Here is a 27046-nt window from a genome sequence, read left to right as displayed (position 1 = left end):
GGTAAGGCACTCGAAAATTGATTTATTGATTTGTTCGCGAGGTTCCCTATTTAATCTTTTGATCCCTTCTCCCTGGTTAGTTTACCAAACGATAATTATAAATCACGCGGGAAAAGATTAGCATATTTTCGATAATTTGAGTAGAAAAATCAAGTTCAAAAGTTTTACTTGCAAGTAACTATTAAAACGGGGTTTTATCTAAGATTAAAACCCTTCAAAACTTTAGATTGCAGGATATTCTCAATTATACTTTAATTGACTGTCCGATTTTTATGTAATGTTTAAATTATGCCAACAGGAATCATATTGACTTTCAAGTCCTTTTTATCTTTTCCATTGTGAAAATAGTTGGCTGAACAAAAACATGCCTTCATTTTTTGATTTCCAACAAAATTTCGCAAGTAATGTTTTGCTTGAGTACAACACAGTTTGGAAACAAAAGGTCAATTTATTTTCGTAATTGGTAAAGTATTGCTGGTTGCATTAAAACTGTGGTTCAATAAAAATATTAAAAACGCAGATAATTAATAATTGATGTCAGTTTCATAAAATCAAACTACCAGGTGAAGTATGCATTATAATTTGAATTGCAGATGTCTGGCTATGCAAGGGCTATACTAGCACAATTTAAAATTGTTTTTGGGATTTTTTGGCGAATGATTTCTCATAAAATTACTCGGCGAATGTGAATCAATTGTTATTCCTGAATCCTCATTTTCCTTTTTGTGAGACGAGCTCCTGTGACTCATAATTTCGGGTATCTTAACGCTTGTCGATGTAAAAGACTGGGAATTTTCCGATCCTTCAAGTTTACTACTTCGTGTCGAGACCCGACCGTTCGGCTCTGCATTCGGTTCGATCGTTAGAATCGAAGCTTGTTTCTCGGCGGCTTCTCGTTTTTTATGCAAGCGTCTATGATGACGTCGGCTTCTTTGGTGGTACTTAGCTTGGTAGTAACTAAAAACCGAATCATCAGATGACAAAACTTGGATCCGGGCAGTTGCTTTTGTTTTGGATGGGGTGTTTAAGACTGTAATGGCAGCCGCAGCTCCGGCTCGAGAATCCAAACTTCCAGCGGGCGCGCCGTATAATACATTGTAAACTTCGTCCGAAGTCGTAAGTCGTGAAGGTGAATAGTTAATCATAGCTTTTCGACGGTGCTTTTTCCCATTTTTGTGGTACTGGTGGTGGAAATAATTATGATGACTGTATTCAACTTTCGAGTGATGCCCCCCACCTCCTAGGTAATGGGGACTCCGAGGACTCCGACTGTAGTGCGAAGCGAAGTTCCGATGTCGGCGACCTCGTCTCGCCTCTTTGAACTCTATATCTTTCGCCCAGTGGGGGGTGTTAATCGGGCATTTCACAATACTGCCTGAACCCCGGGTCATATCTTCGGGTAAATATGCAACGAACTTAGCGGAACATCCACTTGAGTTTTTGTAACTACTGCTAACTATAGTTTCTGGGTTTCCGGAATTTTGAGACCTGTTGGCTATTGAGTCGTGATGCTTTAGTAGCCTAGGAGTAGTACTGCGAAATAATTTACTGTTTCCAGTAGTAATAAAACTGGAATCTTCAAGTCTAGCTTGCTGTAAATGTCGGATGATGGAATAAATGTCGTTTGAGCAACAGCTATCGTTGCAGTGACTGTTAATCTGGCATTGATGACCAGCTGAAGGATAAAATTTATTTGGCGAGGAAGTCTTATCGCGCGAAAAACATTCGCTCTGGGGCAGATTCGAACCGTCTTCGGGTGGAAACTGTGCGCTGAATGTAATTAGTTTCTTGTTCTTTTTTGTGTAGCTGCTGTTATTGTGTTTATACTTTGATAAAAGTTTGCTGAAAGACTGCACACAATTTTTGGGGGAATCGCTCTCGCTGGGGCAGTCAATATTTGACGTTGTTTTTATTTGTGTTGTCGGTGGTTGTTTACAACTGATCATTTCGTTGCCCAGAAATGTTCCCAGAGAGTAAACAACGGCATCCATTTTGGAAGGACTTTTTGGGATCGAGTCTTTTTGAGGGGAATCGACAGATGAGAAAGGTTTGTTTGTTTCAGTTTCAGTTGAGTAGAATAGCTGGTTGTTGTCTTTTATAACACCGGCATGTTGGTTAACAAACGATAATGGTCGACTGTGATTTCCGTGATTGGAAGACGAGTTATAGCTAAAACATTTAAGTTTCATATTATAACTAATGAGGTTCACTAACATACAGAATGCTGCCAGGATTCAAGTTACAAAGAAAAAAAGGGTGTAAAAATGGATCTGAAATTTTTATGTCCAGAAATTTGTCAACACCATAGTTACTTATTTGCAATATAACCAAAATTCATGCTATCGAATAATTCTTAAGCTCTGTCACTGTGATATCAATTTAAGTATTTGCAAATTTCGCTGAATGCCTGAAATATGAAATGAGCTATCATTGATTTTGGTTACGTAAAATTTGTTATCGTTGAATAAAGAGCAAGGAACACAACAACAAAAAACCAAAGACTAATTTTTTCGAAAAAGGAATGCAAAAGTAATAACGGACTCAAAACCAATTCTAAGTGCAAACTGATTTTCACCCGCAAAAAATAGTTTTTTAAATCATCTAACCGACCTTTTAATCAACCCAGTGTTTGCTTTTCATCAAAAAATCAAAAAGATTGACAGAAAGTCAACAAAAGGAAACACCTGACGTGGCACTTGATTAAAGTGAACGAATTAAAATGAGTAACAATTGGGTTTTAAAAAAAACAACCGCCCGTATTGTTATGAAGTAATTGAAATTGAATTTGGGATGATTGCGTTAAAAATTAAGCCTGGTTAGATTAGAATCGCTTTCAATTTATTGATGGATCATTATAATTATGTAGACAAAAATATCACATCAAGGAATCATGATAAATTCATTGAATCGAAACTCGATCGATGATTATTGATGGCTTCTTAAAACCAAACGCCATCGATGCTCTAGGGCAATTTTGATAGCAGTGATTTACATTGGTATATATTTTATAGTACTGGTATTGCGTTTTCGCATAGCGCATTTTTAATGTGTCAATTCAGCCTAGAGCTGAAACTGCAAACTTCATCATCTCTGCAAACTCTTCAATTTTCTTGTTTTTGTTCACATTTTTGCTATTAATCAGAAAACGGTATTGAAAATTACTGTATTTTGTTAGGAGCGGTTACATAAATTTGTTTAGTGAAATTCTTACCAAATATCAAACAGTTTTCAAGATTAAAAATTTTGACATCGCAATTTCTGGATTAATGTCTGAGTAATTTGAGCATTTTTGGTCAACCTTCTGCCATTTTGTTATCTACAATTCAAATAATCATTATTCCAAGTTTCCGAACAGTCCCAACCGATTCAACTCAGACATGCTCATCTCTTCGATCAAAAATTATCAACGATCATTATAAACCAACTTATTCAAATACTGGGCTTCTAATTTCGCATTGCCATTTTTAAATTAATTATTATGAGGCATAAAAAATTCAAGGAGTACGATCTCTTAAAGGGCCGGAAAACAATTTTATTATTACACAGTTTACAAAGTTGATATACAACTATGATCCAATATGATATACAATTTGAAAACGACATCAGTCACCTGGGAAAGTCTACTAGTTTCAAATGAATTTTGAATAGCTTCTGACTTCAAAGATTCCTAGCTTAGACAGCATACTTGAGGATTACAGTAAGTTTTTTTGCATGCACGACTCAGTAAAATAACAAGTTTGCAAATAACTTATTTTGATTTTTCACTTTAACCATTTTATGTTTTTTTTTATATATATAAAGTTTAATTTAGAAACGAAATCTCTTGGAACATCGGGTTTTCCATAATCACTTTGGTTTTTTGAAAAAAAAACATTGGAACTTTTCTTCTAGGTGAACAAAGTTAGGTTTTTTATAAGGCTGTGTGAGGAGTCTAATGGTGTTGACTTTGTGCTAAATTTGTTTTCTAAAGCTGAATAAGTTGATAATGGCAATTTTATGTACCAATGTTTTTTTTATAGAGACACACAAACACCAATTCTGAGCAGACTGCTGCATTGTTTTTTTTCGCTCAACAGTTTCATTGTCTATGATAATAGACGTTTTTAGCAGCTATCTCAAGGTCCTGTACTTTAATGTTCCATACTTAAACATGTTTACAGAATTATTAACTCATAAAAAGAGCATCGGATGCCGGCCATTAATTTACTCTTGCCATTAAGATCGAAATTGTTTAAAAATATTGTTTTGAAATAATTGTGGAGCCACTGTTTACTCGGTTTCCGCATGACTGGCTGTAAGCATGAAAACATATGTTTTTCTTGCGTACCTGAGTTCTAACATAGCAAATTGGCTAGCTTAGACCTAATTATGATTGAAAGCCAACTTTCAAAATTTTGTGTGCTGCAATAATAAAATGCAAATTTTAACACCCGCGGCGATTTAATTCATGCCAACTTGCAACTGTCCACGTGGCCATGTATTATGATCACACCGTTGCATGTGAACCCAGACTAGCGTATCTTATGCAATAAATCAGGCGATTGGGAACTAATTCAATGCAATAAAACTACACCCTATGCAATGGTTAGACCACTTTAATTTATCTCCGCTGCGTTCTGACAGCCATAAACTAGAGTTCAAGTCCCACAGGTAGATAGTGACCAACTTTTGTGGCAAAGTTTAGCTGAAAACTCTTTAAGGTAAAAGCCCCCCCCCCCCTGCTGCTCCATCACGGGCCCTGTTTCAATTTGAGCCGAAGTCGCGTTAAGATTTGTCTAATCTCCCGACAGTAATCAGAAAGTGGCGATAGGATCCCAAATATTACCCCCCCCCCCCCCCAACATGAATTTGGTTATCTTCATTTAGTCAGGGGAAGTTAAGAAGTTAATGGGACACGTTTTGCTGTCTGTTGTTTATATCTGTTTACAGCTTCTTTGAAGTAAACAATTTTACAGTTCTTTAGGTGCTCTAAAAAGCTAAAAATTAACTCTTTTTTATAGCAGAAAAGCGTATAAAGATATGATTTCTTCAAAGTTTCTTAGAAAGATCTGATTTCTGTTCTTTTTTACAGAGAATGCAGAATCATAAATGGGTAAAGTTAATACAGTAAACAGAAAAGAGACAAAATTTATGGAGAACTGAAAATGATATTCCAAGTTCTCATGACGCCAACATCAATATTCAAAAGGTTGTGAGCTTTTCTTCTTATTGTGGTCTTTTTCCGGACCAAGGAACAACTTTTCCATGGGGATCAGAGTTTTAATTTTTCCTCCTGCATCAAATTGTCTGCGGCTTCTTATATTTTATCAGATTAACCTGTAATCTTTCTTCACGTTAAGGACGCCATGTAATTGCACATGAAAATATCATAGACCAGACACAAAGAAAAGATAGAAATATCCAAACGAAGCTGGATGGGCGATGGGGAAAGAGAGATATGAAGGTTAGCAGGGGAAGAGGAGGGGGGGGGGGGGGGTTGAAGTTTTTCAGTTTCCTACTGGGACTTGTTGATTTGCAAGGTGACACTTGGGTGCCCCTGGTGAGCCAGATAGAGCCATTCAGCCATTCTGTGGACTAATTCCCCCAATCTAAGTGCCGGCGGGAGATACACGAGGCCAGGGGGAGATTACCGGTGTCAATATTCATTTGCCCAACAACCAGACCCAAAAGCCACCGCGAATTATCGTTATGGCCTGAGTGCAACTGGTTAGCAATGGACTTTTAACATATACAAGATGACAGACGTCTACAAATGAAAAATGGGTGTATACTCTATACAGAAAACACAATTTAAGCCAAAATCTTTTTCAGCTTATCACTATTCTTATTGTTTATCGAGGTCATAATGAAACATGAAAAAGCGTCTATGGCTGATTTGATGAACAATTAAACACCGTTTATCCGAAGTGTTGATTGGCAGAATTGATAGACGTGTTTTTAATTACAAGATGTCTACTTTTTGAGTGTTTCAGACAAAAACTTTAAAAAATGAACTGGACAAAATCTGGGTAAATTATAATCGTTATCATTTAATATCCTCATTACCAGATGTCAGTAAAATTGGTGAATAGATATTTTAATCAAAATGATGCAGAATGTATCCAATAAAAACACAAAAAACTTCGTCCCATCGTTCACGTTTCGGCTCTCATGATAATCGTCAGTTTGATCACATTCCTGTTACATATGTGTGAATTAAAGTGTTAATACAACGACTTTGATCGCTAGATGACTTTCAAGTTAAAAGCTACCTGTTAGCTTTTTGTTGCGGAAAAGGTCAAAGACGGCCTTGAGACACGAGCATCATCACTTCATAAGCTTTACATGGCGCCTTAAAAGGATGCTATCAATTTATTCTCTGAGGTTTCCTTAAAGTTATAACAATGTTTTGCGTAACAGACTCGCTTGATTTTTAGGTAAAATTTGATTAAATAACTCCAGGCCGCTTGAAAAGTCTCGGGAAAGAAGACTAAATGTTAGTCATACTTTGCTTTGATTGGAACAAGTCAACAAAAATATATATGATTCCCTTCCTCTAACACCAAAACATCATTTAAAGTTTTTGTTGGGCTACTTATCTCAAATACATACGATCATTCTTTGTTGATGAACAATTATGCAAAAAATTGTGTATAAAAAACTGCATTTCTTGTGCGGTTAAAAATGCGAAAGAAGAAAAACAATTTTTATTCAAAGTCGTTGGTAGGAACAAGTACGTGCACAGCAGAGATCACTTGTCTGTCAACTGTGGCCTATTAGTACACCTACGGGGAAAACTTATTTGACATCGCCAAAAGTAGATCAAAAACGGAATATTTTTAGTCCAACTCTTCCGAAGAGATTTAGAAGATTCAAAATTGTTTGAATCGTTTGAAGAAGACGATTCTGGTTGAAATTTATGGTTGAAATTATTCCACAATGTCTCCTTGGCTATTCAAAGGATTGTAAATTTTTAAGCAAACGTTGAAAAAAAACTTTTCTGAAGCAGATTGTTACGTATATTTTCCTCCTTTTCACCGTTTTTGCTCCTTCATTACTTCATACATCCCGTCCATTTCATGTGCAAGGGTTTCTCATTAATGATCACTAAGTGACAAACAAAATTGTATTCAAAAAGTTCTGTTCAAATTGAAATTTGTTTTCGTAAACTTGTTGACAACGTTGCTTTTCGGCAAATTTTGTGAGAAATCTTAAATGACAAGTAAATTTAGCCAACTTAATTTTTTAGGGGCTTACTGAGTCAAAAGTAATTTTTCAACAATTTAGAGGCTTTTTTAGGAGCTTACTGAGTCAACATTTTAAGCAAAAGAAGTAAAAAAAGTTTCCCAAAAGTTTTTTTACTAAAACAGTTTATTGCAATTTGAAGACCAGACCTCTTTTTCACTATTTATTAATTTTACACTTTAGCATGATTTCTACTGAAATTAAGTGTTTCTCAATGAAAACAAACAAGAGGGCTCGGTAATCTGGGCCAGCGCTTTATGTCCCGACCCCGCTCAAAAACATTTTTGAGTAAATTGACAACCAATTGAGGAAACGATAGAAAACATTCAAAAATCCTTTATTGTTTGAAAATAATTAATTTTTCTTTTTTGAAGAATCGCAGAATCGCTTTAGGTTCCTATCAAAACTAAAATGAAACACTAATTCATTAGAGAGCCGATGATAACTGCCATTAAAGAGAGTACGAGATAAGAAAAAAAAACAAAATGAAATGAAAACAACGAGCATTACTTAAGACCAAAACCCAATGTCTATCCATTTTTTTTGTAAAAAAAACTTACTGAAAAAAATCAAAATAGTGAACTAAACCAAATGACTTGCATCTTACCAGAAATGATGTGGGAAATGTCTCTATTGAGAATAATAAACAAGTAGACAGGAAAAAAGTCTAAAAGTACTTCTATCCTTTTTCAAAACAAATTAAATTCAGGGCCATGAAAGCAATAAGCTATCAACTGAAATCATTCAACAGTTTAATGTGCACTTCCATTCCAAAACCCTTGAGAACTGTCTTTATCTATAAGGTCATACGATTACATAGAGAACAAATACATGCAAAAATCAAGAAGTCAATTCAATTTTTACAGGAAACGATGTCGAAACCTTTATTATCAAAATCCATTTCAATGCCATTAAGATGATACTCGATATGTCATATTTTGCAAGCAAAATGACGATGCGACATCAAAAGAGAGCCTAATTTGAAAATATCAAAAAATGAAATCGAAAAATTATGAAATCTCGTAGTATAAACGCCAAAAAATAATTCACAAAATAATAAAAACGACAATTAGGGCTTCATTATAATCCACTTGAAAGATAATGCGAACTCTCTCTTTAATGAGAATACGCTTTTCAAGAAAGAGATTGAAACCGGTGAATATGAAAAAATTACTTCTTAAAAAAATTACTTCCTAAAACCGTAAGTCACACAACCGTGTGAGATCTACGGTTGTGTATAATTTCCACAATAAAATTCTATTAATTTTGATTTGTTACAACTTACGGGGCTAGGTAAAAAAAACTACAAATTAACAATAAATACAAGGAGAATTCAAAATTTTGCGAAACTTTTAAGGCAAAAGGTGTTGAAGCCATAAAAACCATATGCTTTTCGCCGAAGTTATTCATTGGCCTGCTTTTGCATTCAATTGTGACATGAAAAAATTTTAGGTTTGATTTGAAATCGATATTGTCTGTAACTAACATAAAAAATATAAAAAGGTACAAATTATTTCGAAAAAACATATGCAGCGCCCCGTTAAAATCCAAATAGATTTTGAACTAAAAGATTCCGAAACGAGACCAAAACTGATTGTGCTCCTTCTAGCCTATCCGCTACTGAAAAATGTACCAAATGTTACCGATATAGTTGTTTGACCAAAAAAAAAACATTTTATTAATATAATTGATCAATTTTGGATACTTTTTTAGTTATATTACTGAAAAATCACTATATATCAATTAAAATTGTTATATATCAATTAGAAGCATTAAATAATCTGCTTTTTTGCTCCCTAGATTTACAATTAGGAAGTTGATTAATTGGACTCAGTCATAGGATTACAAAGTTAACATCAAATGAATGAATATCTCAAGATTCCATCAAAACTTACGAAAACAATTTATGGGAGCCATAAAAAGCACAAGCACTACTCATAAAACACAAAATTGTTTCATTTGACCTTATTATAAAACAAAAAATTTCTTATCATTTGCACTGTTGATTGAGGAAAGACTTTCTAGTGATTGAGATATAAAAGACTGCGAAAAATTTAACACATCAAAACAGCTTTTCTTTATAAAAATTAATTTGTTTCATTGGACCTTGTTTGACTATAAAAGGAACCATTATTAGTTCCACCTCTAAATGAAAAAAAAACTAATTGAACATGGTATAATAAATTGGTTAACAAAATACAAAGAACTACTTCAAAAAGGACAGACTCAAAATACAATCCGGATCCTTTTTCATCGCAAAACCCAACGATGAGATCAAAACTTGTTTTGCTATCTGTGTCTGGGCGTTAAGGAACCCAATTTTCCTGAAGTATGTTTTGATAGCTTTTTGGCAAACGAAAATCTTATTATATCAGAATAAACTTTGCATTTTCCGCAAAAATGTTGTTTCCAGATAAATTTCTGAAGAACCGTGGGCATAATTAGCCCATATCTGAGTAAAACAAGATTTTGTCTGCTGTTTTTATATGTCTGCATCGCGGGTCAAACTGGAAAAAAGCTGGCCAAATACGCATATTTGATGCTACTTATATGGTTAAAAGGAAAAAAATGAAAAAATGCTGTATTTTCAAAATATAGCTGAAAATTTTTGCCAAAAACCGGGTTCAAAAGTAAAACCAATTAGATCCTTGTTCAAAATTCAGACAAAAATTACAGAAATTGTGAACAGAACAACAGAAGTTACGCTATTCACAAGTCTTTAAACCTCCATAACTCCTCGGAAAAAGAAATTCAAAAAAACTCATTTTATTTTGAAATTCTACGCTTGACAAGCTTTCTACTGATACCACTGACAATCCTGTGCAATGATTATATCGATCAAGGAAAATTGACTCATCGAAAAAAGTCCGCAGATGAATAAAAAGTTTGTCCCCCACTAAAGTGGATTCGAACAAAAAATTTGAGAAACTGCTGCAGGAGCAATAAAAAAACCAAAAATCCATTTAAAAATAGAACACCGGTTCTTCTAATGTGCATTAAAACTATTTTCCTTATCAAATTGTAATTTTTGTTCAAATAAATTAACGTTTAACCTAACAAAAGAGCAGTTATCTCCTAAAAAAACTTTAGAAAACTATTTGTTACAGTTAATTGGTATCAACACCATCCAAAATTTTTAAACTTTTACTGGAAACTTGCTATTTACGTTTTCATATGAGTTCATTTGCCCAGTTTTTTCACACTTTGCCCACTTGTAGCAAAACCTTCATTCTTACGTTCGCAACAAGTATACTGTGAGAGGAAACATATTTTCTACACTCAACGATATGTCAATGAAAACCACATATCATAGCAACGTAAAATAATTATTACCCAACCATTGTCATTTTCACATTTTCTTTCTCTTCCTCAATTTGTATTCTTTGAGTCAATTATTTGCAAAGCATGGCAAAAAATTTCGTTTCTTATGCTAACCACTGGTATTCATCTATTTCCGAACAAATGGAAAATATCGTCTTTAAGAGCATAAAAACAAAAAAATTCACAAAAAATCAAACGAGATCCACAAAATTTTTTATAATCGTTTTTCATGTTTTGACTAATAACTTTAATCAGAATCATATTAATCTATATCAAACTATTATGATGTTAAATGATGTTAAAAAACAAACTATTAATGTACATTCAGAAACGTCCCCGATGACTTAGAAAGATATTTGTTAAAGATAGTTCTGTACGATTGTTTAAGTCCTATGCATTTCTATAACATAACCGGCTAATGTCGGCCTAGTTGGCTTCAAAGGACTGACGAGCGGTTTGCTTCGTTATTAACTAATACTGACTTAGGGATGTTAGCTAAAGTTTACTTAGAGAGAGGAAAACCAAGGGTGTGCATTAATGAAGGGGGTGAAGTTATAGCGAAAGGAGTATGAGTGAGGTGGAGGATATGAGTGAGAGAGTGAGAAGTCAAGGAACCCGAAAAACTGGCCCTCAAATTTTGACTGTCTTCTACGCAGGTTCAACGATCTGAAGACTTAGAGACTGGTAAAACTCTATGAGAACTGCTCAGCGTTTTGATAACCTCACGGTTGTAACTGTTTATCCCTTTTTCGAGGGCAAAAAAAGTCAGACAAAAAACAAACTATCGAGTGGAAAGTCGTTATCACATTAAATTTGCTTTTAAGGAAAAATCAACAGTACGAACACAATTTCTACAAAATTAATGATGATTTTCATTTTCCTATGATTATAATGAGTTTTATTGAGAGCTATACTTTCTGAATGCCGTGTTCACTCTGAATTTGTGTAAGATTTCATCCGCAATGAGATCGTCGTTCGGCTTCAATTGTTTTTATAAATTAGATCAAAAAGCACAACAAAAACATATATTAATATATATATATATATATATATATATATATATATATATATATGTGTGTATACAGAGAGAGAAAGAGAGAGAGAGAGAGAGAGAGAGAGAGAGAGAGAGAGAGAGAGAGCGTGAGATAATTGAGAGTGTTATTGAAGAAAACTTTTTTGATCATTTAACTCGATAGTTATCCATAATGCATCATTTGTCTTTGATCAATTGAGATTTTTGTCAAATTATCCATGTCCATAATATTCGAAACAATTACCTGCTCACAATGGACGAACAGCTTTAGGAAGACCAGATTAGGTCGAATTGTTTTCACAGTCCAACATTAATCGTATTGTAATCAGTCGCTGTCTTTTTTAAAAAAAAAATTCCGAATTTTATGCTTTTTTAAATAACAGAACAGAACAGTTCAGATCAAGGTTTAGTGATGACTTAGCTTCCTAAGGAGTTTCTTGAAAACGTATCCAGTTTTTTAGTCGCAAAAGTTAAGGTCATTTTGACTTTTAGAAAAACAAGCAGCTTAAACAAGCAGGTTTTTGGACAACAATCAGCTTAAAGTCAACAAAAATAGGTTGCTTCGTCTTTGGAATGAATTGAAATTTAATATTTATTGTGGCTTCAATTTTTAAGGAAAGGTTTTTTGGATGTGGTATTGGTTTTCGAAAAATAGAGATGTAATTTTTAACGTCGTCGATTTTATTCTTTTCAGTCTTCTTGCATTTGTTTTTCTTTTTTACTATAATTTATTTTTTTTAGTTTAGGTTTTATGTTACGCTATTTTGACTTTGTTATTCAGTTCTTTTCAACAAAAGACATCGAGCTTTGCATGTAAATAATGCTTTTGTTGTTCGTCTTGTTTCGTAGCCTTAATAATGCACAACTCATCGGCCCTCTAATGTCACATTATTTGTTTTACTAAGTGATTTGTGTTCGAAGCCATTTTTTATTCATACAACCGAATTGGAAATTTCGGAAGTTTTATTTCTCTTCCTCGTTTGTTAGACAATTAAGCCAAAATTTGGGTGAGCTAGTTAGGTCTGAACATTATGTGCGTACGCCCATTACCGAGCCTCCTTTTTATGTCTGAGTCCACATATTATTTTTTCAGTTACTTCGCATCTGATTAATTGTACACTTTCACTTTGATAAGACCTCTGAAATTTGTTGAAAGTCCAGAAAGATTAACTTTCTTAGTTTGACCTTTATAAGGTTTCACTTTCGGGCACTTTTGAAACATGATATTTACAGATATTCTATATGGAGTTCAAGTGTTATCCAGAATATATCAAATATTTGTGATTACTTTTCAAAACGCCTCACATAGACCTGATAAAAGTCATAAACGGCTTCATGAAACTGTTATGGTATTTTATTTACCACTCTTCCCCGCTGTGCGTTTCCTGTTTACCCTTATGTGGGTCAAATTACCCCCTCTAGATACATGATACCTTCTGTGTGCTCAACTAATAAAGAGCTAATTAGAGTTTTATCCGCACATTATTTGATACCATTTCGATTCTTCTATCTTTACTCGCAGAGGAATAAATGTTTATTGTAGGCGGTTCCACACTTTTATAAACCAACTAGTTAGTGCGTTTGGACATAACTACTAAAACAGTATGTCGAGAGAAAGAGGAATTTAAAGAAACATTCATGCCCTTTCTCAGATCACGATAAAGACCCAAAAATTGAGGACCATAATCCGCGCAATAATAATGACAGTTTATCTAAAGTCTGCGCTATTCGTGATAACTAGACTATGTTGCAACATATACCTTCATAACCAGATTAGTTATAACTCGGTGTCTCGGACAGTCTGATTATGATTGGTTTTATCTTTGACGTAGCGGGTTGACTTTGGGCTAAATTTGGTCTCATTGTCCTCATAGGGGGAGGGAAAGGGGATTAAGAAGTGATAGACTTGTAATATATCAGACATTTTGGCACTTAGGCATTAGAGGGTTCTGATATTTTGATCACGCTTCAAGTCTCTCAACTTCGTATACGAAAATAATGCCTTAGTTTGGATCATATTGACGTCACTAATTACAGCATTTAATCATTCCTGACATTTTCTGTTGACGGACATTAAAATGGACATCAAAATCGAAGCCAACTCAAATTCAATAGCAAATATTGAAAGGTAAAAACCTAACTTACAACCTCAAAGTACCCCTAAAATTATATGGGAAATCTGGCGTTTGAAGATATTTTGTTGCCTTTATAGTTGAGCAGCAGTGCAATTTTTTTTAAGATGAAAAATTTCAAAATATTTTCCTCCCATTTCCTCATCGTGGAAAAAAATTGCTTTCTTAATAGTATTTGAACAAATTTCTTAGGGTTTTTTTTTCACTTTTAATATTTTAAGTATACTAAAAAGAAGCAAAACTATCCATTGCAATTGATACAGGGCTAAAAAGTCAAATATGTATAATAAGTAAGCGTATAAAAAACGCGAAAATGTAGAGTGACAAAAGATTTTTTTTAGCCTGCTAGAGTCTTGCAAGACAGGCATTTCAATGCAAGATATATACAAGACAGTCAATTTATCTTGTAAATTATGCGTTCATATACCAGATAAGTATCCGAGAACGACTTTCGATTTGAAAGCCCACAACAAAGTTAACACAACTGCAAAAGATTTCTCCAAAAATTTTGATTGAACTGTATTTGAAGTTGAAAAACATAACTTGCATTTCGTGAGAACAATATTTGACTAATTGATTTAGAATGTTCAAAACAGTGTAACTTTTCTTTTAAAACTAGCAAAAAAAATCAATTTCACTGAAAGATTTCGCTTGCTTTTCATATCACCCAATAACATTAATCACCTGAATCATATTCTTATTCTTATGGGCAATAGAGGTAATGATCAATGTTTTTTTTCGGTGCTCGGAATATTGGCCAACAGGGCGTTTAGCAGGCAAGGAAAAATGGGAAATCTGCTACAATGAAAAGTTAAAAAATTATAAATTTATCCACTTAAGAAATAACCTTCTAAATGGCTAATCAGAGCTTCAGATTTAATCTATATTAGCTCATTTCACGTAAAATGTTGGGTAAATTTTGCATTTTATGGTATTCGCATTTTGGCATCCGTTGTTTTTGCAGATTTTTTCCATACCACTTTGAAGATCTGTTTTGCTGATTGTCATGATTGCTAATATAAGCATAATGTTGCATGCTAGGACTGCTTGATATGCGATAGATCTGCTGCTGACTGCAACTCAATTGCAACTTCCTATCTTTCACCAAACTGTCAATGAACTGAATGATCTGTTCATCTGTACATCTTACACTTGGTTGCTGTTGTTCACACTGCTGTCGTTCTTTCACACATTGGATGATTGACAGCTGCGAACAAAGAGCAAATTGTTTCCGATTGCTTGTATGTTGTAAGCTGTCATGTTTTCTTTTTCGGAGCGGACAAAGAATTTTGAAGTTTCAGTATTTGAAACATTTTAAAATTTGCATCAAAATCTAAGCGCGCTTTTTGAAATAATTGAAATAATGAATAACACAACAGCAACTTTTAGGCATACTATTGACTAATGTTACATTGCTTTCAATGTTATCACTGTTAATTCAGTATTTTAAACGTCGATTTGTAGGTCTAGTTCGACAAAAAATAAAAATAAATAACGTTTTGTGGCACTATTGTTCAAATGAATATATATACTATAAATGAACAAAATTTTATAAAGAGAAAACACCGTTTCTTATTCAGTTTATAGAAGGAGTCAGTTGGTCATAAAGGAGAAAACAACAGTCAACATTTCGTTCTCGAATTTCTTCAGTTACAGTCTAATGAAACGTTTGAGTTTTGTAATACATTTTGAGCCCAGCTTCACAAATGCATTCGATATCTTTCTTTTTACTAAACTGTTTTCGGGACAAACCGATCAATATCAAAAGGTTTACATCGTTTTTCAGTTGGGCTTGCAGTTGAAAATTCATTTTCCGTAAACAAAAAATCTGTAGTGGAAATAAACTCTTGAGGGGGGGGGGGAACTATATACGCAAATGGTTTTTTTGTTCAGTCAATTTTGACTAATCGATATATTCATCGTAGAGAGTTGTGAGTGGTATCATTAAAAAGCCCATCCGGCGTAGAATATGGAAATAAAATAATTTTTTTGAATTTCGTTTTCTCGAGTGAGTTGTTGTGGTTCAAATTTTTGTGAATATTAGACCGATTTGAGTTATTTTTATTCACAATTTCCGGAATTTTGCCTAAAGTTTCGTCAATTTTGCTAAAAAATGAAAAAACTCTAACAATAGTACTACTGATTTTATTTTTAAAAAGTATAACAAATTGTGTTGTTGACTAATGTTTAATTTTTTGGCTGAAAACTTGGCTAAAAATTTCAAAATTTAGCAATTTCATCGAAAATTGCCCGAACTAAGATTCTTTAGTCCACTTTGGTTAAGTCTGACGGAAGTACACACCCAAAAACAACTAACACAATCTTTGTAAACTACAAGGGGATCTAGTCGTAATTCCACTTCCATTGATAGTAGTCTGGAAATAAAACTGTGCTGTTTTTTGCTAACTTTAATCTATGATTATCAAAAACGCAGCATTTACTTATGATCCTTTAACTAACAAACCATATAGATTGATAACATTTGAAACAATTGAGAGTTCGTAATGGACGAATAGCAATAGCAAGGCTTTTTTGATCAAATATCGGTCTCTTACAATCCAAACCTAAATGGATTGTTATCATTCGGTCTTTTAAAAAAAAGAATTTGATCTTTTTTATGTTTATAAAAGAAAGAATAATTCAAACAAAGCTCTCTGATGATTGGCTTCTTGAGCAGCTCCAAATTGTTATTTTAAGTTTCGTTACCTGAAAGATTAAAGTAGTTTGAATTTTAAAATTTTTAAAAAATTTAAAAGAACAATGGCTTAATGAAATTTGCCACTATGCTTCTTTTAATTTGGTCAACTTGTAACTTAGTGTCAGCAAAGAAGGAATGCTTCTTCTCCTACTGATTTAAAATTTAATCTGGGGTTTTACGTTTTAAGTTATGATTTTCTATCTGTGATACTACCAGATATCACAAAATTTTCTTGATATTTAGGCACAGGCCCAGTTTTCTTTTTTTTTCTTGTCTTGTCACATTATCACAATATTGACAGTTCATATTATACAATATTGGCGTTCAAAATAAGACACAATTGAACATGTAAGGGTTTTTAGAGACATAGAACTACTGTTTTAACGGCTTCGAGAGGAATAAATGAGCATATATTTTGATTTGAGTAGATAACTGATGGCTTTTTCATGACTTTGAAAACTGTTGTCTTCAAAAACTAAAAAAAAAAACATTTTTCAATTTCGTATTTTTCTTCTTTTGTCTGTTTGTTTCCTAATCTTATTGTTTACAGGTCACATATGACATTATTGTTGTCCAATGAAAGCTAAAGTGTACAAAGTAATGTTTTTGAAGAATTCGCTATTAATTTACTGGTTTCGACAAAGGTTTTTCGAGAAAAAGTAAACTAAGTTGAGATTTTTGTCAATTTTTGACGTTCTGTTTGTTGTCGTATGAGAATAAAATAACCTTTGAACATTTACAAGTCTCAAGTTCTTTCTTTGCTCTCGGACGAATAAACAAACCTATTTAACTAAATAATTTTGTGGCTAATGGCTTTCTTGACTTTGAAGAAAAATAGAATTGTATTTCCTTAATTTTGCCCATTTTCTCCTTTTTTCTGTTTGTTACCTATTTTCATTAATGAGAGGTCGTATGTCAAATTATTGGCGTTCGAGGAAGGCTCAATTGAACATAATTTGAGGGGCAAAAAATGGCTTTACGACTTCGACAGCGTTTTCTCGAAAATTTGAATTGAATTTTTGTCTGTTGTTCCTATTTCTTCATCTTTTTGTAACCGCACAAAAAACTGAATACTGACAGGTATCATTGCCCTGCTATAGAGGCGCATTTGATCACAAACATGCTGTATGTTTTCAATTGCTATCTAATGGCTTTCATTACTTTGAAATTAATTGTGTTTAAAAACATAAGACAATTTTTTTAACTTGGCTGTTTTTTGTTCTTTTTGTCTAATTGTTACTGTGCTTTATTATGGAGCGATCCTAGATCTTTTCTAGTGATGTACAAGTTATTTTGGTTAGTTTCAGTTTTAACTGATGCTATTTTGACCTTAATAATAAGTTTTTTTTTTTTAAATGGACACAAAATTTTGGATGTATTTAAAGTTTGTTGTTATTTTTGTTTGATTTTGATGTTTATCTTGACTTGTTTTCTTAATATGGGCTAATCTCATCAATTTAAAGCGGCATTTTCCACTCCGCTCACTGAGTTATTTGCGTTGGAAGCGAGCTTTTTGTTCATGTGCATTTTTTTTGAAAAATACTTGATTTTTTAGGTGTTTTCTATCTGTTGGTTGGCATCTATGCCCAAAATGTGGATGAGCGGTGTCGGAGCGTCATCTTCGAGCGCACATTACCGAGCCTCCTTGTCTCTTAAGCATTTTGATAAGGATTTAAAGCAATTTGAAGGTTATTCTTCACAAACTTTTTGTAGCAATAACATGGGAACTAAACGTTGTTTTAATAGCAGAAAGTAAGATTGATCCACCGATCTCGAATTTCCGAACTTCGTGACAAAAATGTCTTTTCTCTTGAAGTTTTATTGTGCAATTTCTTTTTCGCGCACTCTGCAACAATTTTCCAGCTTATAAGAATGAATTACTCTCTATTTTAAGAATAAAACAACATCACAGTTAAAAAAAACTTACGTTTGATATAAACAAAAAGTTTTTAACTGATTCTATGTTGTACACGCTATTTCATTTTAGAATAGTCTGTTTTCCACGTCTCAAAATAACTGCCTATTTTTACAGAATTGCCTCAATAAAGGAATCATCCACCAATTGGATGTTTTCAGTATAGTTTTTAGGATGTGTTATAGTAAATTTGTTTCCATTATATATTATGTTGTTTTAATTTTGTTATTATACATAACGACTGGGGTACCATAAAAAGTCTGCTAAACATGAAACGGCATATTATCCTAGTTGATTATCGTCCGGATATGTCAACAGAAATTGTGAATGCTTAAACTGGACACTCATTTATGTTGTAAGCAATAGTTGCATTTGAAGAATGAAGATTTCTAATTGATGGCTAAAAATCAGCAATAGTTAACCTGGTTAGGCTGCTTGTTTTGTTCGGCTAAGTTCAACACAGATGAACATATCATGTCTGTCATTTGTTGATAATTGGGCGTAAAATTGAAGTTAGTGCTGGTATTGTTTGCGGCCAGTACATTCGTAGGAGTAGAACACTTGACGCATTCCATTTTTTGAGCACCCTTTGTTAATAGTGATATTTCGAATGACGCAATTTCACCTATAATAAATTATCAACATCATTTCATGGGCTAATAGTACATGGTTACTGAAAAGCTCAGCTTGCGACAGCGGGGGATTGGTTTGCACAACCGGAAAAGATCAGGAAAAGGAATTTTGTATTTAACATTTTAGTAACTGAATAGCAGTTGGTTTTCTTCTAACATGCGGGAAAGTTCTTAAGAATGAAGTAGTGTGAGTACCTACCTATTTTCTCCAATAGGAACTGGTTGGGGGGTCGCAGTATTCCCCTGTACCAACAATCTTTTAGCACCGTGAGTGAGTTGGCATCTCTCTTGCTTCCCAATAATAGCACCATAGAAGAAGAGCAGGAAGAGAGGTTAGGGTTCTGTAGAAGGAGACCCAATGGGCACAAATTCGATAGAGCAGCCTGGAGCTCACTTGACCACGTGCATTTCCGATTGGAGTCGACAAATGCGTTGAATAGGTCCTTAAAATAAGACAAAATAGTTTTACCTCCAATAGGTTTTTACCCGCTACTGGTTTCATTGTGGTTTCTTATTTCGTTTCATCCCTATAATTTAACACCTTTTATTTAACTCCTGTATCATTTCATCCTGTTTATTATTTAAGTATTTGGTACCATTAACGTTAAAAATTTGCTATACGTAGGGCTCAGACTGCGAATTGTGAGCTTAATAACCTAAAATTAGCGCTACATGGTGTTTAATGAAAGGTTTTTTTTGGTGAAAAGTTCCGACAGTTAAATGATGTAGTGGTGAAAAGATATGATAATAAAAAATGTGCGAATGAATAAATTGGGGTGAAAGGAAGTAGAAGCGCCCATATGGAAGTCGCGTATAATATCCTGAAAAAATAGATATTTGATTCAGGAAGCTTCGCATTTTGCCTATTGAGACTTTCATGTAACCCTCTTGTAAAAATGTGACCGCGATCGGATGTGCTTCCCAGTCGGTGCATGCTTCCCAGTTTGAAATTGCAGTACTGATGTTTCCTGTATACATGAGATAATTTGAATAATTTGACCTTTTTTAAGCACACAACTCTTTCAGCAGTTAAAACTATTGTCAGTTGATTTTCCCGAAGTTTAAAATAAAAAAACACAACGAAAATCAAGTAATATGACTTTGTATTCTATGTTTTTCAAAAACTTAAAAAAAATTGAAACACAAAACATCAATATTCTACCCGGGTCGAGGTTTTTGGGTAAATTTTTGCAAGAAACGCGGTGAATGCGGTGAAATTTTGTAAGAAATGCGGTGATTGCGGTGAAAATAAATATTTCACCGCATTTCACCGCATTTCTTACAAAAATTCACCGCATTTCTTACAAAAATTCACCACATCGACTTTTGTAGCAAATTAAGGTGAGAAATGCGGTGAAAGCGGTGAATGCGGTGAAAAAAAATAATTCACCACATTTCACCGCATTTCTTACATAAATTCACCGCGAGATTCACCGCATTTCTTACAAAAATTCACCGCATATGATTTCCAAAATATACTCAATCTGATTTAAATTCACAAAAATTTCAAAGATTCAAAGTTGGCGCAGTGAACTAACGAGTGGAAGGCATGCAGGAGGTCACAGGTTCGAACGCGTGTGGGGACCTTTCTTTTTTCGTAAGAATACCGAAAACGCAGTGAAAATAAATAATTCACCGCGATTCACCTCATTCACCGCAAAAAGATGTGAGAAATACGCGGTGAAAATTATTTTTTTCACCGCATTTCACCGCATTTTTACGAAAATTCACAGCCAAACCTCGACCCGGGTAAAGTCCTTGCATAATTTGGCAAAAATTAAAAAAAATCAAAAATGGGCTCTGGAAAGAAATATTTTTTAACTGAAAATATTGGCCAAATAGTTTTGCATGAAGAAAACCGCATAAAAAACAACTCGAAAACAAGTTTAATATTATAACTTTGACTAATTCAATTTTGCTCTGACAAACCTCCAACTTCAAAAGCTCTATAAAATTCAGAAAACGGCCAAACATGATTTAACTTCTACCTCATCATATTTACATTAAGAAAAAGCAAATTTAATAGTTTTCCATGACTCTAGACTCTCAAATTTGATTTAAAATATGCCATATAAAATCAATATTAGTTTAAAAAGAAGTCAAATTTCATATCGTGACACTTCATTGATTTTTGTGGACAGTTAAGTTAAAAGTATTTTGAACTTCAGAAGCACGTTAGGACGTCATAGTTTTAGGAAGTAGAAACTTAGTTGCTGACGCAAAATAATATTTCAACTTAATCTACTTGTAATCAAATTTCGAAAACGAATTTGACACCACTGATCTCTTACTTTTAGTGGTCTTGCGTACCTCTTAACAGTTATTACGCAACAGAAAGTCACCAGATACCCCAATATAAAAATTATTAACTTACTTAAGCAAAAAAAATTTTTTGCGAGCTTTGGATCTCTAACTTGCACTTAAATCTGTTTTTCTTAGCTCCTAGCTGCTAATTTTTTTAATCAAAAAAGAATCAAAGTTAACCATTTTCTCGTTGAGTAAATAAAAAAGCGGCAAGATGTAACGAAAATTATTAGTACGGCCACTTCCTCCAAATTCTTGTTCTTTTGCTCTTTCATAATCCACGCTTAGGCCTCGACTTATGAAAAGATCACGCTCGTCAAAAAAATGCTAAGATAATATCATAATCGACTCAATTTGACAATTGAAAAATTTAGCTCAATAGTGAACATCTAGACTTCAGCTGAACCCATAATTTTGCTGCTCGACATTAGCTGGTCCCAAGTTATAGCTGCTGAACTTTAGCTCGACCCAATTGTAATACTCGACTTAAAGCGCGACCCAAAAACTTTATGCCAGACCCAAGAACTTTACAGGCATTTTAAGAGTCTTCTATTGCATTTAACGTAGTCAACGGTCATGTCCCTTCATAATTTCGAGCTTTCACGAAGCTTCAACTAATCGAGGAACTGTGCTATTATAATTAACAAAAGCGTCAATTTTTGTAATCAAAATCAGTAAAAAAGAGGATAAACGTTGTTTTCGAAATTGGTCATTGTTTACGAAATGAAAAATGGAGCAGTAACTAGTTCCATTTGGCTAAACAAATATGTAGTATAGCCTATTCGACATAACTGATTTATCCGAAGAATTCAATTTTTTTTTGAGTTTTTTTGGCAAAATTCAGAACAGTTTTCCATGTTTGACTGCCTGCTGCAATACCAATTTGGTATTGCTCGTGAAAAGTGTGAATGAAAACTAAAAAATACCAAAACCTCATTTCCTCGACTCATGGAAAGACTCTCTTGAAAAGAGGAGAATGATCGACCTTAACTTGCTATGAAACCCACCACTAGAATTATGAAGTCTATTTAAAAGTCGAGGTATAAACGTAGAATGCATTATGTTGCTAGCAAAATCATGTTGTTAAAACGTTTCCCCCTATGAATACAAAAATGGCTGCGATGCCAGAAGTAAAAAAAATCAAAATCTTACGTGGAGGTGAGATGTTTTAAATGTACTCACATGAACGTTGAATTCAACCGATGGTCGCTCGTATCGGTAATCTGGATTTTCACAATCTGATGTTCGGAAATCACCCGAGTTTCTTTTCTCGTCAGGCACCAAAAATAACCCAATCGATGTAGGAAATACTTCAGAACATCTCGGTAACGCCATATGTGCATTCAAAATATCACTTCCATTCGGAATACTGGAATATTCCAGAACATTCCTATTGTTAAGCGCCTGGGTAGCGGCTGTGTTCTCGTGAACCATTAAACTGTACGCCTAAACACAGACCAAAACAGTAAACAAAGTTTATTAAAAGTACAGTTATAAATCGGATTTTTATCTATAAATGTGAAACCAAGCGAATTAAAGTCATATTGCGCCCCGTCAGGTTTTGAGGTTTGTGGGTTAGGGCAAATAATAAACCACTCGACAGGTATGAACTTAACTCACCATGTTGAACGAATTAGCTCTCTGTCCCACAAATATCCATAATTGTTTGTTGTTTACCAGCGAAATTCATAACTAGATTGGTAAAGAAGCCTGCTGTTATAATAAAATAGGTGAGTTGTGTTATTTCACCATTATTTATAACTCAAATTGATTTTGACGGACGGCCCAAGTAATTTTGTGCTTTAACCCAGGTAAAGGTAGTAATTCTACAAGCCTTTACACCAATCAAATAAAACTACCTGAACTGCGCTTTTTCAGTGGCACCAATTTTACAACTCTTAGTCATGTTTCCAAAATACCACCACCGCAAACATACCACACCAAAATTAAGCGCCGGAAAATTTACTTTTAAGCAGTAAATTGACCACTACAAAGAACAAATTTCCCAATAAACCCCTTTATGCTCATTGGAGCATTACTTATTACCCTGAAAATAGAGGGTGTGAAATAATTGTGAAAAATGTAGTTTTGACAGAATTTTTTCATACTTATAATCAAGATGCTCAAGTTATTTGCGAACAAGCAACATTTAAATGCCTGAATAGCTGCATTTTCTTTTTTATCTTTCAACGGCTGAGAATGAAAGTAAGAAAGGTTATATTTTATGCATAATATCAGGTGAAAAAGCTGAAAATGAAGAAATGCAAGTATATGGCTTGCTTATTAACTTGCTTTTCTCAAAAAAGGACAAATAAAAATTTCAGCCTATCACCACCACCAAACAAACACCATTATATTCTTATGGTCAATAGCACGCTCTTATAAACAAGCGTAAAAACCCTAAAGTATTGATGCATGTACTGAAAAATATCTGCAAATTGCGTGGTCAAGGGTAAAAGTGGAAATTCGAATATGAAAACGGGGGCGAAAATGATAATTGAGGGGATAAGTCAATAAAAATTGAAACCCTCGGGGCAAAACATCTTTCTCAAATATAAAATTTGTCTGCATTTGTGTCCGTTTTAGGAGGGCTAATTCGACAGGCTAGGAGGTATTTCATTAAGATAATGGGAACACCACTGTGTCTTTTCATCCCTCCCCCTATTTATTTGTTAATATAAATCCCCCCCCCCCCCCCCCCCAAATACTCACACGCGCTCACACGCACTTAACATAAACCATTGGTTGTCAACTCATTCCCCTCCCCATTTTGACTCACTTGCTCATTCCCCATTTTGAATATATATCCATGAACCTTTGATGCCTGAAAAAATTGTTTTACTTTAATCAATTTCTTGTACCTCTCCTTACTAACATTTTGATCGGATTTTCAAGATGACAATTTTTTGACAATCTAAGCATAAAATGAGCAAGGTTGAGCTAGGGCGGTGCGCTGTTTAGGACAAATAAAACAAATACCAAAATTATTAAAAGCAAATATTTTATAAATGGCCAGCAAATAAAAACGGGAATTGAAACAGTTGCAAGTTGATAGACAAAATTATCGATCAATTGAGCGCTAGAAATTGTGAATATACCGGCGTTTGTTAAATATTTTCTCATTTAAGATTTTAAAAAATGCAACTTTGCAACTAAGCTCCCTAGAGAAGCGATATCAAAAAAGTATTTGTGTGCATGAAGCCATTTCGGAAAAATGAATCATCCCAGACAAAAACGATCTCTGAGCAGACTTTATTCAGATCATTTTCTATGCCTTTGTTTAACTTGACCCCTTCGTGTTACTTTATGGTTGACCAATAAATGTTTCTTGGAAACCATACGTCAGAGTATTGGTCTCTGATAAAGCGTCTCAGTAAAAAAGACTTTTTTAAATTCAAGTTTTCTCGGATCTTTCTCATTATAGCTCTCCGACGAAATTACACCCTACATTGTGGCATGTTTACCATTATTAGGGGGCTATACTGGGTGCTATTATGGAGTTCTATATGGGGCTATTACCATGATTAGGGCACAATGCTGAGTGAGGGGGGCTATAATGCCAAAGACCGGTTATCTCGACCAGCAGAATTTTATAACATCAAATAGTTAGACAAAACTTTTTGATTGCTCTTAAATGAAGCTTTTAGCAATTATATTAGCCCTGTTAACCTTTTCCATTATCAATTTTTCATCTGACTTTTACTTTTGGAGTAAGTTCTTCACGTTTGAAGACGTGTTTTGGCTCTAATGTTTTTATTCAGAGACTGAGCGTATAATACATGCTTTTAATAGATGCGTAAGAAACATTTAGATTGATTGGAACATAAATATCAAAAAGGAATAAAATATATGATCATTTGTTCTTCTATTTGTTTAAAAATTCAATTAATTTCTGTAATCAAGCAACAGCAGAAAACGAAAATGTCAGCAGATTCCAAATTTATTTGCCAAATTCATACCCCAAACTTTATTCGATTTTATTGTGAAGGTTCAAAAGCAATTAGTAGTTTGTTTTAGTGTTCTACGCTATGTTCTTGTACGTTTCTATCTCAATTTTAGTATAAAAATAATGATTTCTACGCTCCCTGGATTTTGTCATTCCTATAATATATAATTTTCTGTTGACACTTTTATCTGCCAGTGTGGAATAATACACTTCAACAAACTTTAGCTGTTCGACTAGTACATTTTATGTACAAATTTATTTACAAGAGTTAGCGGTTTTCCTTATAGACCATTGGCATTGTAATGCTAATAGTTTATGGAGCAAAAACAGAAAAGGTTTGCAAACAGAAAATTTTGAAAACTTTTCAATAGTTACTGTGCAAAAATACCGCTAAATCCCAAAGTTATCTTCGGAACCATTTTGCGTTGCAAATTTCGCCGCAAAAGAATTACTGTAAGATTTACTGTAAGAATTTATTTTCCTGTAATATTCTATTTACAAAATAAATGCATTTTCAGGTAATCACTCAATTGATCTCTGATTGTTTGATCTCCTGTTTGTTTTTAGTAACGAATCTTGTTGTTAAGTTTGTTCCCGGGGATGGTTTTCTCAGATTTGCGAAGATTCATCAGTACATTGGCCATGCTTATAAATAATCAATCTTCATTTTGTTTTAGTGACCTTAAAAAATTATACAACTGAAAGGTGCCGCTTAGGTGATGTCACCGAGAAAAAATGAGTTAAAAAGAGACATTTCATGAATTGCACTCAGCTCAAAATATTTTGCATCCGTTCTCAATTGCTATTATTTTGTTTAGTGAGATCATTGTGAAGTCTTAAAATGGAGCACTCCATTTTGAGACTTCACAATGATCTCACTAAACAAATTGGGCTCCATTGTGTTCCAACGAGTATAATATTTTTACAAAACTACTATTGTGTTTTTTTAATAATTAGTAAAAGTTAGTCCCGGCTCAAAAAGGTTAAAATAATTGTGGTGAAAAGCAATGAACAGGGAGGAAATTAATTCACTGCTAAGAACTGGTTTTTGAATTGAGAGGCGAAAAATTTTCCGCCTCTATAAACCGCAGTTTTTAAATCTAAAAAATAAAATTTTCAGCAGACTCCGAGTCCGCTAAAATTTCATTCAATGCGCGACTGAAACAAGGATGCTCGTTAATGTGCGTTCGCACTTGATGTTCCGACCTGAGATCATCTACATTTTTGACTTAATTGTTAACCTAATGATGAGATAATTAAAACTAGATGTTTGAGTTTTAAAAAAATCGTTACAAAACCCAATAACTAACTGAATTGGATGAAACCATGCCTCACTACAGCGCTCACAAGATCTGACATAAAAAGACTACGAGAAAAAAACAAACACCAAAATAAGCAAAAACAGAAATTTTTCAGCGAATGTGCTAAAAAAAACACAAATATTGACCACTCAAAAAATTTTATGAAAACGCATATTGTCCAACAGGCAAAAATAGAGTTACAACATGACATCAACGAAAAAATACTTTTTGAATTATACGAAATTGGATGGAACCTCTAAATGATTAGAATAAATTACAAGCTGACGAAATGAACGAAAACTGAAAAGTATAAAAACTGTTTGAGAACGAACAATATTGTAAATTTTAATTCTATTTGCTATAAACTGAGTGCATTGAGCAGCATCATTAATTCAATTTCCAATTTGAAGCCTATGAGACCAGTCAGCATTTCACGACTATATGCATTATTAAATTGCAAAAAAAAAATTCAAAAAAATTTGGGCCACAAAAGTGTCGAAGCCAATAAAAATAAAAATTTTGGTTAAAATTGTTCTAATC

At 33.7% G+C, this 27046-nt stretch overlaps 1 protein-coding gene across 2 annotated transcripts; it reads right to left on the bottom strand.

Annotated features, from left to right (window-relative positions):
• Positions 1 to 428: 428 nt before the first annotated feature.
• LOC142342161 (uncharacterized) lies at positions 429 to 23702 on the bottom strand. 2 transcript variants are annotated; one of them, XM_075393367.1, is made up of 7 exons: positions 23681 to 23702; positions 22880 to 23123; positions 22442 to 22705; positions 19155 to 19398; positions 18746 to 18948; positions 14688 to 14917; positions 429 to 2169 (listed from the first exon to the last, which is right to left on the bottom strand). In XM_075393367.1, exons 2-7 carry the CDS (start codon positions 22880 to 22882, stop codon positions 618 to 620), a joined length of 2496 nt encoding a protein of 831 aa, XP_075249482.1. In that variant the 5' UTR covers positions 22883 to 23123; positions 23681 to 23702; the 3' UTR covers positions 429 to 617. The 2 variants fall into 2 exon arrangements, with proteins under 2 accessions (XP_075249482.1, XP_075249480.1); XM_075393365.1 differs by lacking the exon at positions 23681 to 23702 and having other exon boundaries at positions 22880 to 23153.
• Positions 23703 to 27046: the final 3344 nt, after the last annotated feature.

The sequence above is a fragment of the Convolutriloba macropyga genome, chromosome 7, assembly GCF_964194025.1.
Source record: "Convolutriloba macropyga chromosome 7, txConMacr16.3, whole genome shotgun sequence".
NCBI lineage: Eukaryota > Metazoa > Xenacoelomorpha > Acoela > Convolutidae > Convolutriloba > Convolutriloba macropyga.
Note: the sequence above shows the minus strand (reverse complement) of the source record. Positions and strands in the feature narration are given on the sequence as shown.

Excerpts from the sequence above, each read along its gene's own strand:
- LOC142342161 (XM_075393367.1), bottom strand. Across the intron at positions 19,399-22,441 it reads CGGTTGAATTCAACGTTCAT|GACCTATTCAACGCATTTGT; the intron begins GTGAGTACATTT and ends TCTTATTTTAAG. Across the intron at positions 18,949-19,154 it reads GTTCCTATTGGAGAAAATAG|GTGAAATTGCGTCATTCGAA; the intron begins GTAGGTACTCAC and ends AATTTATTATAG.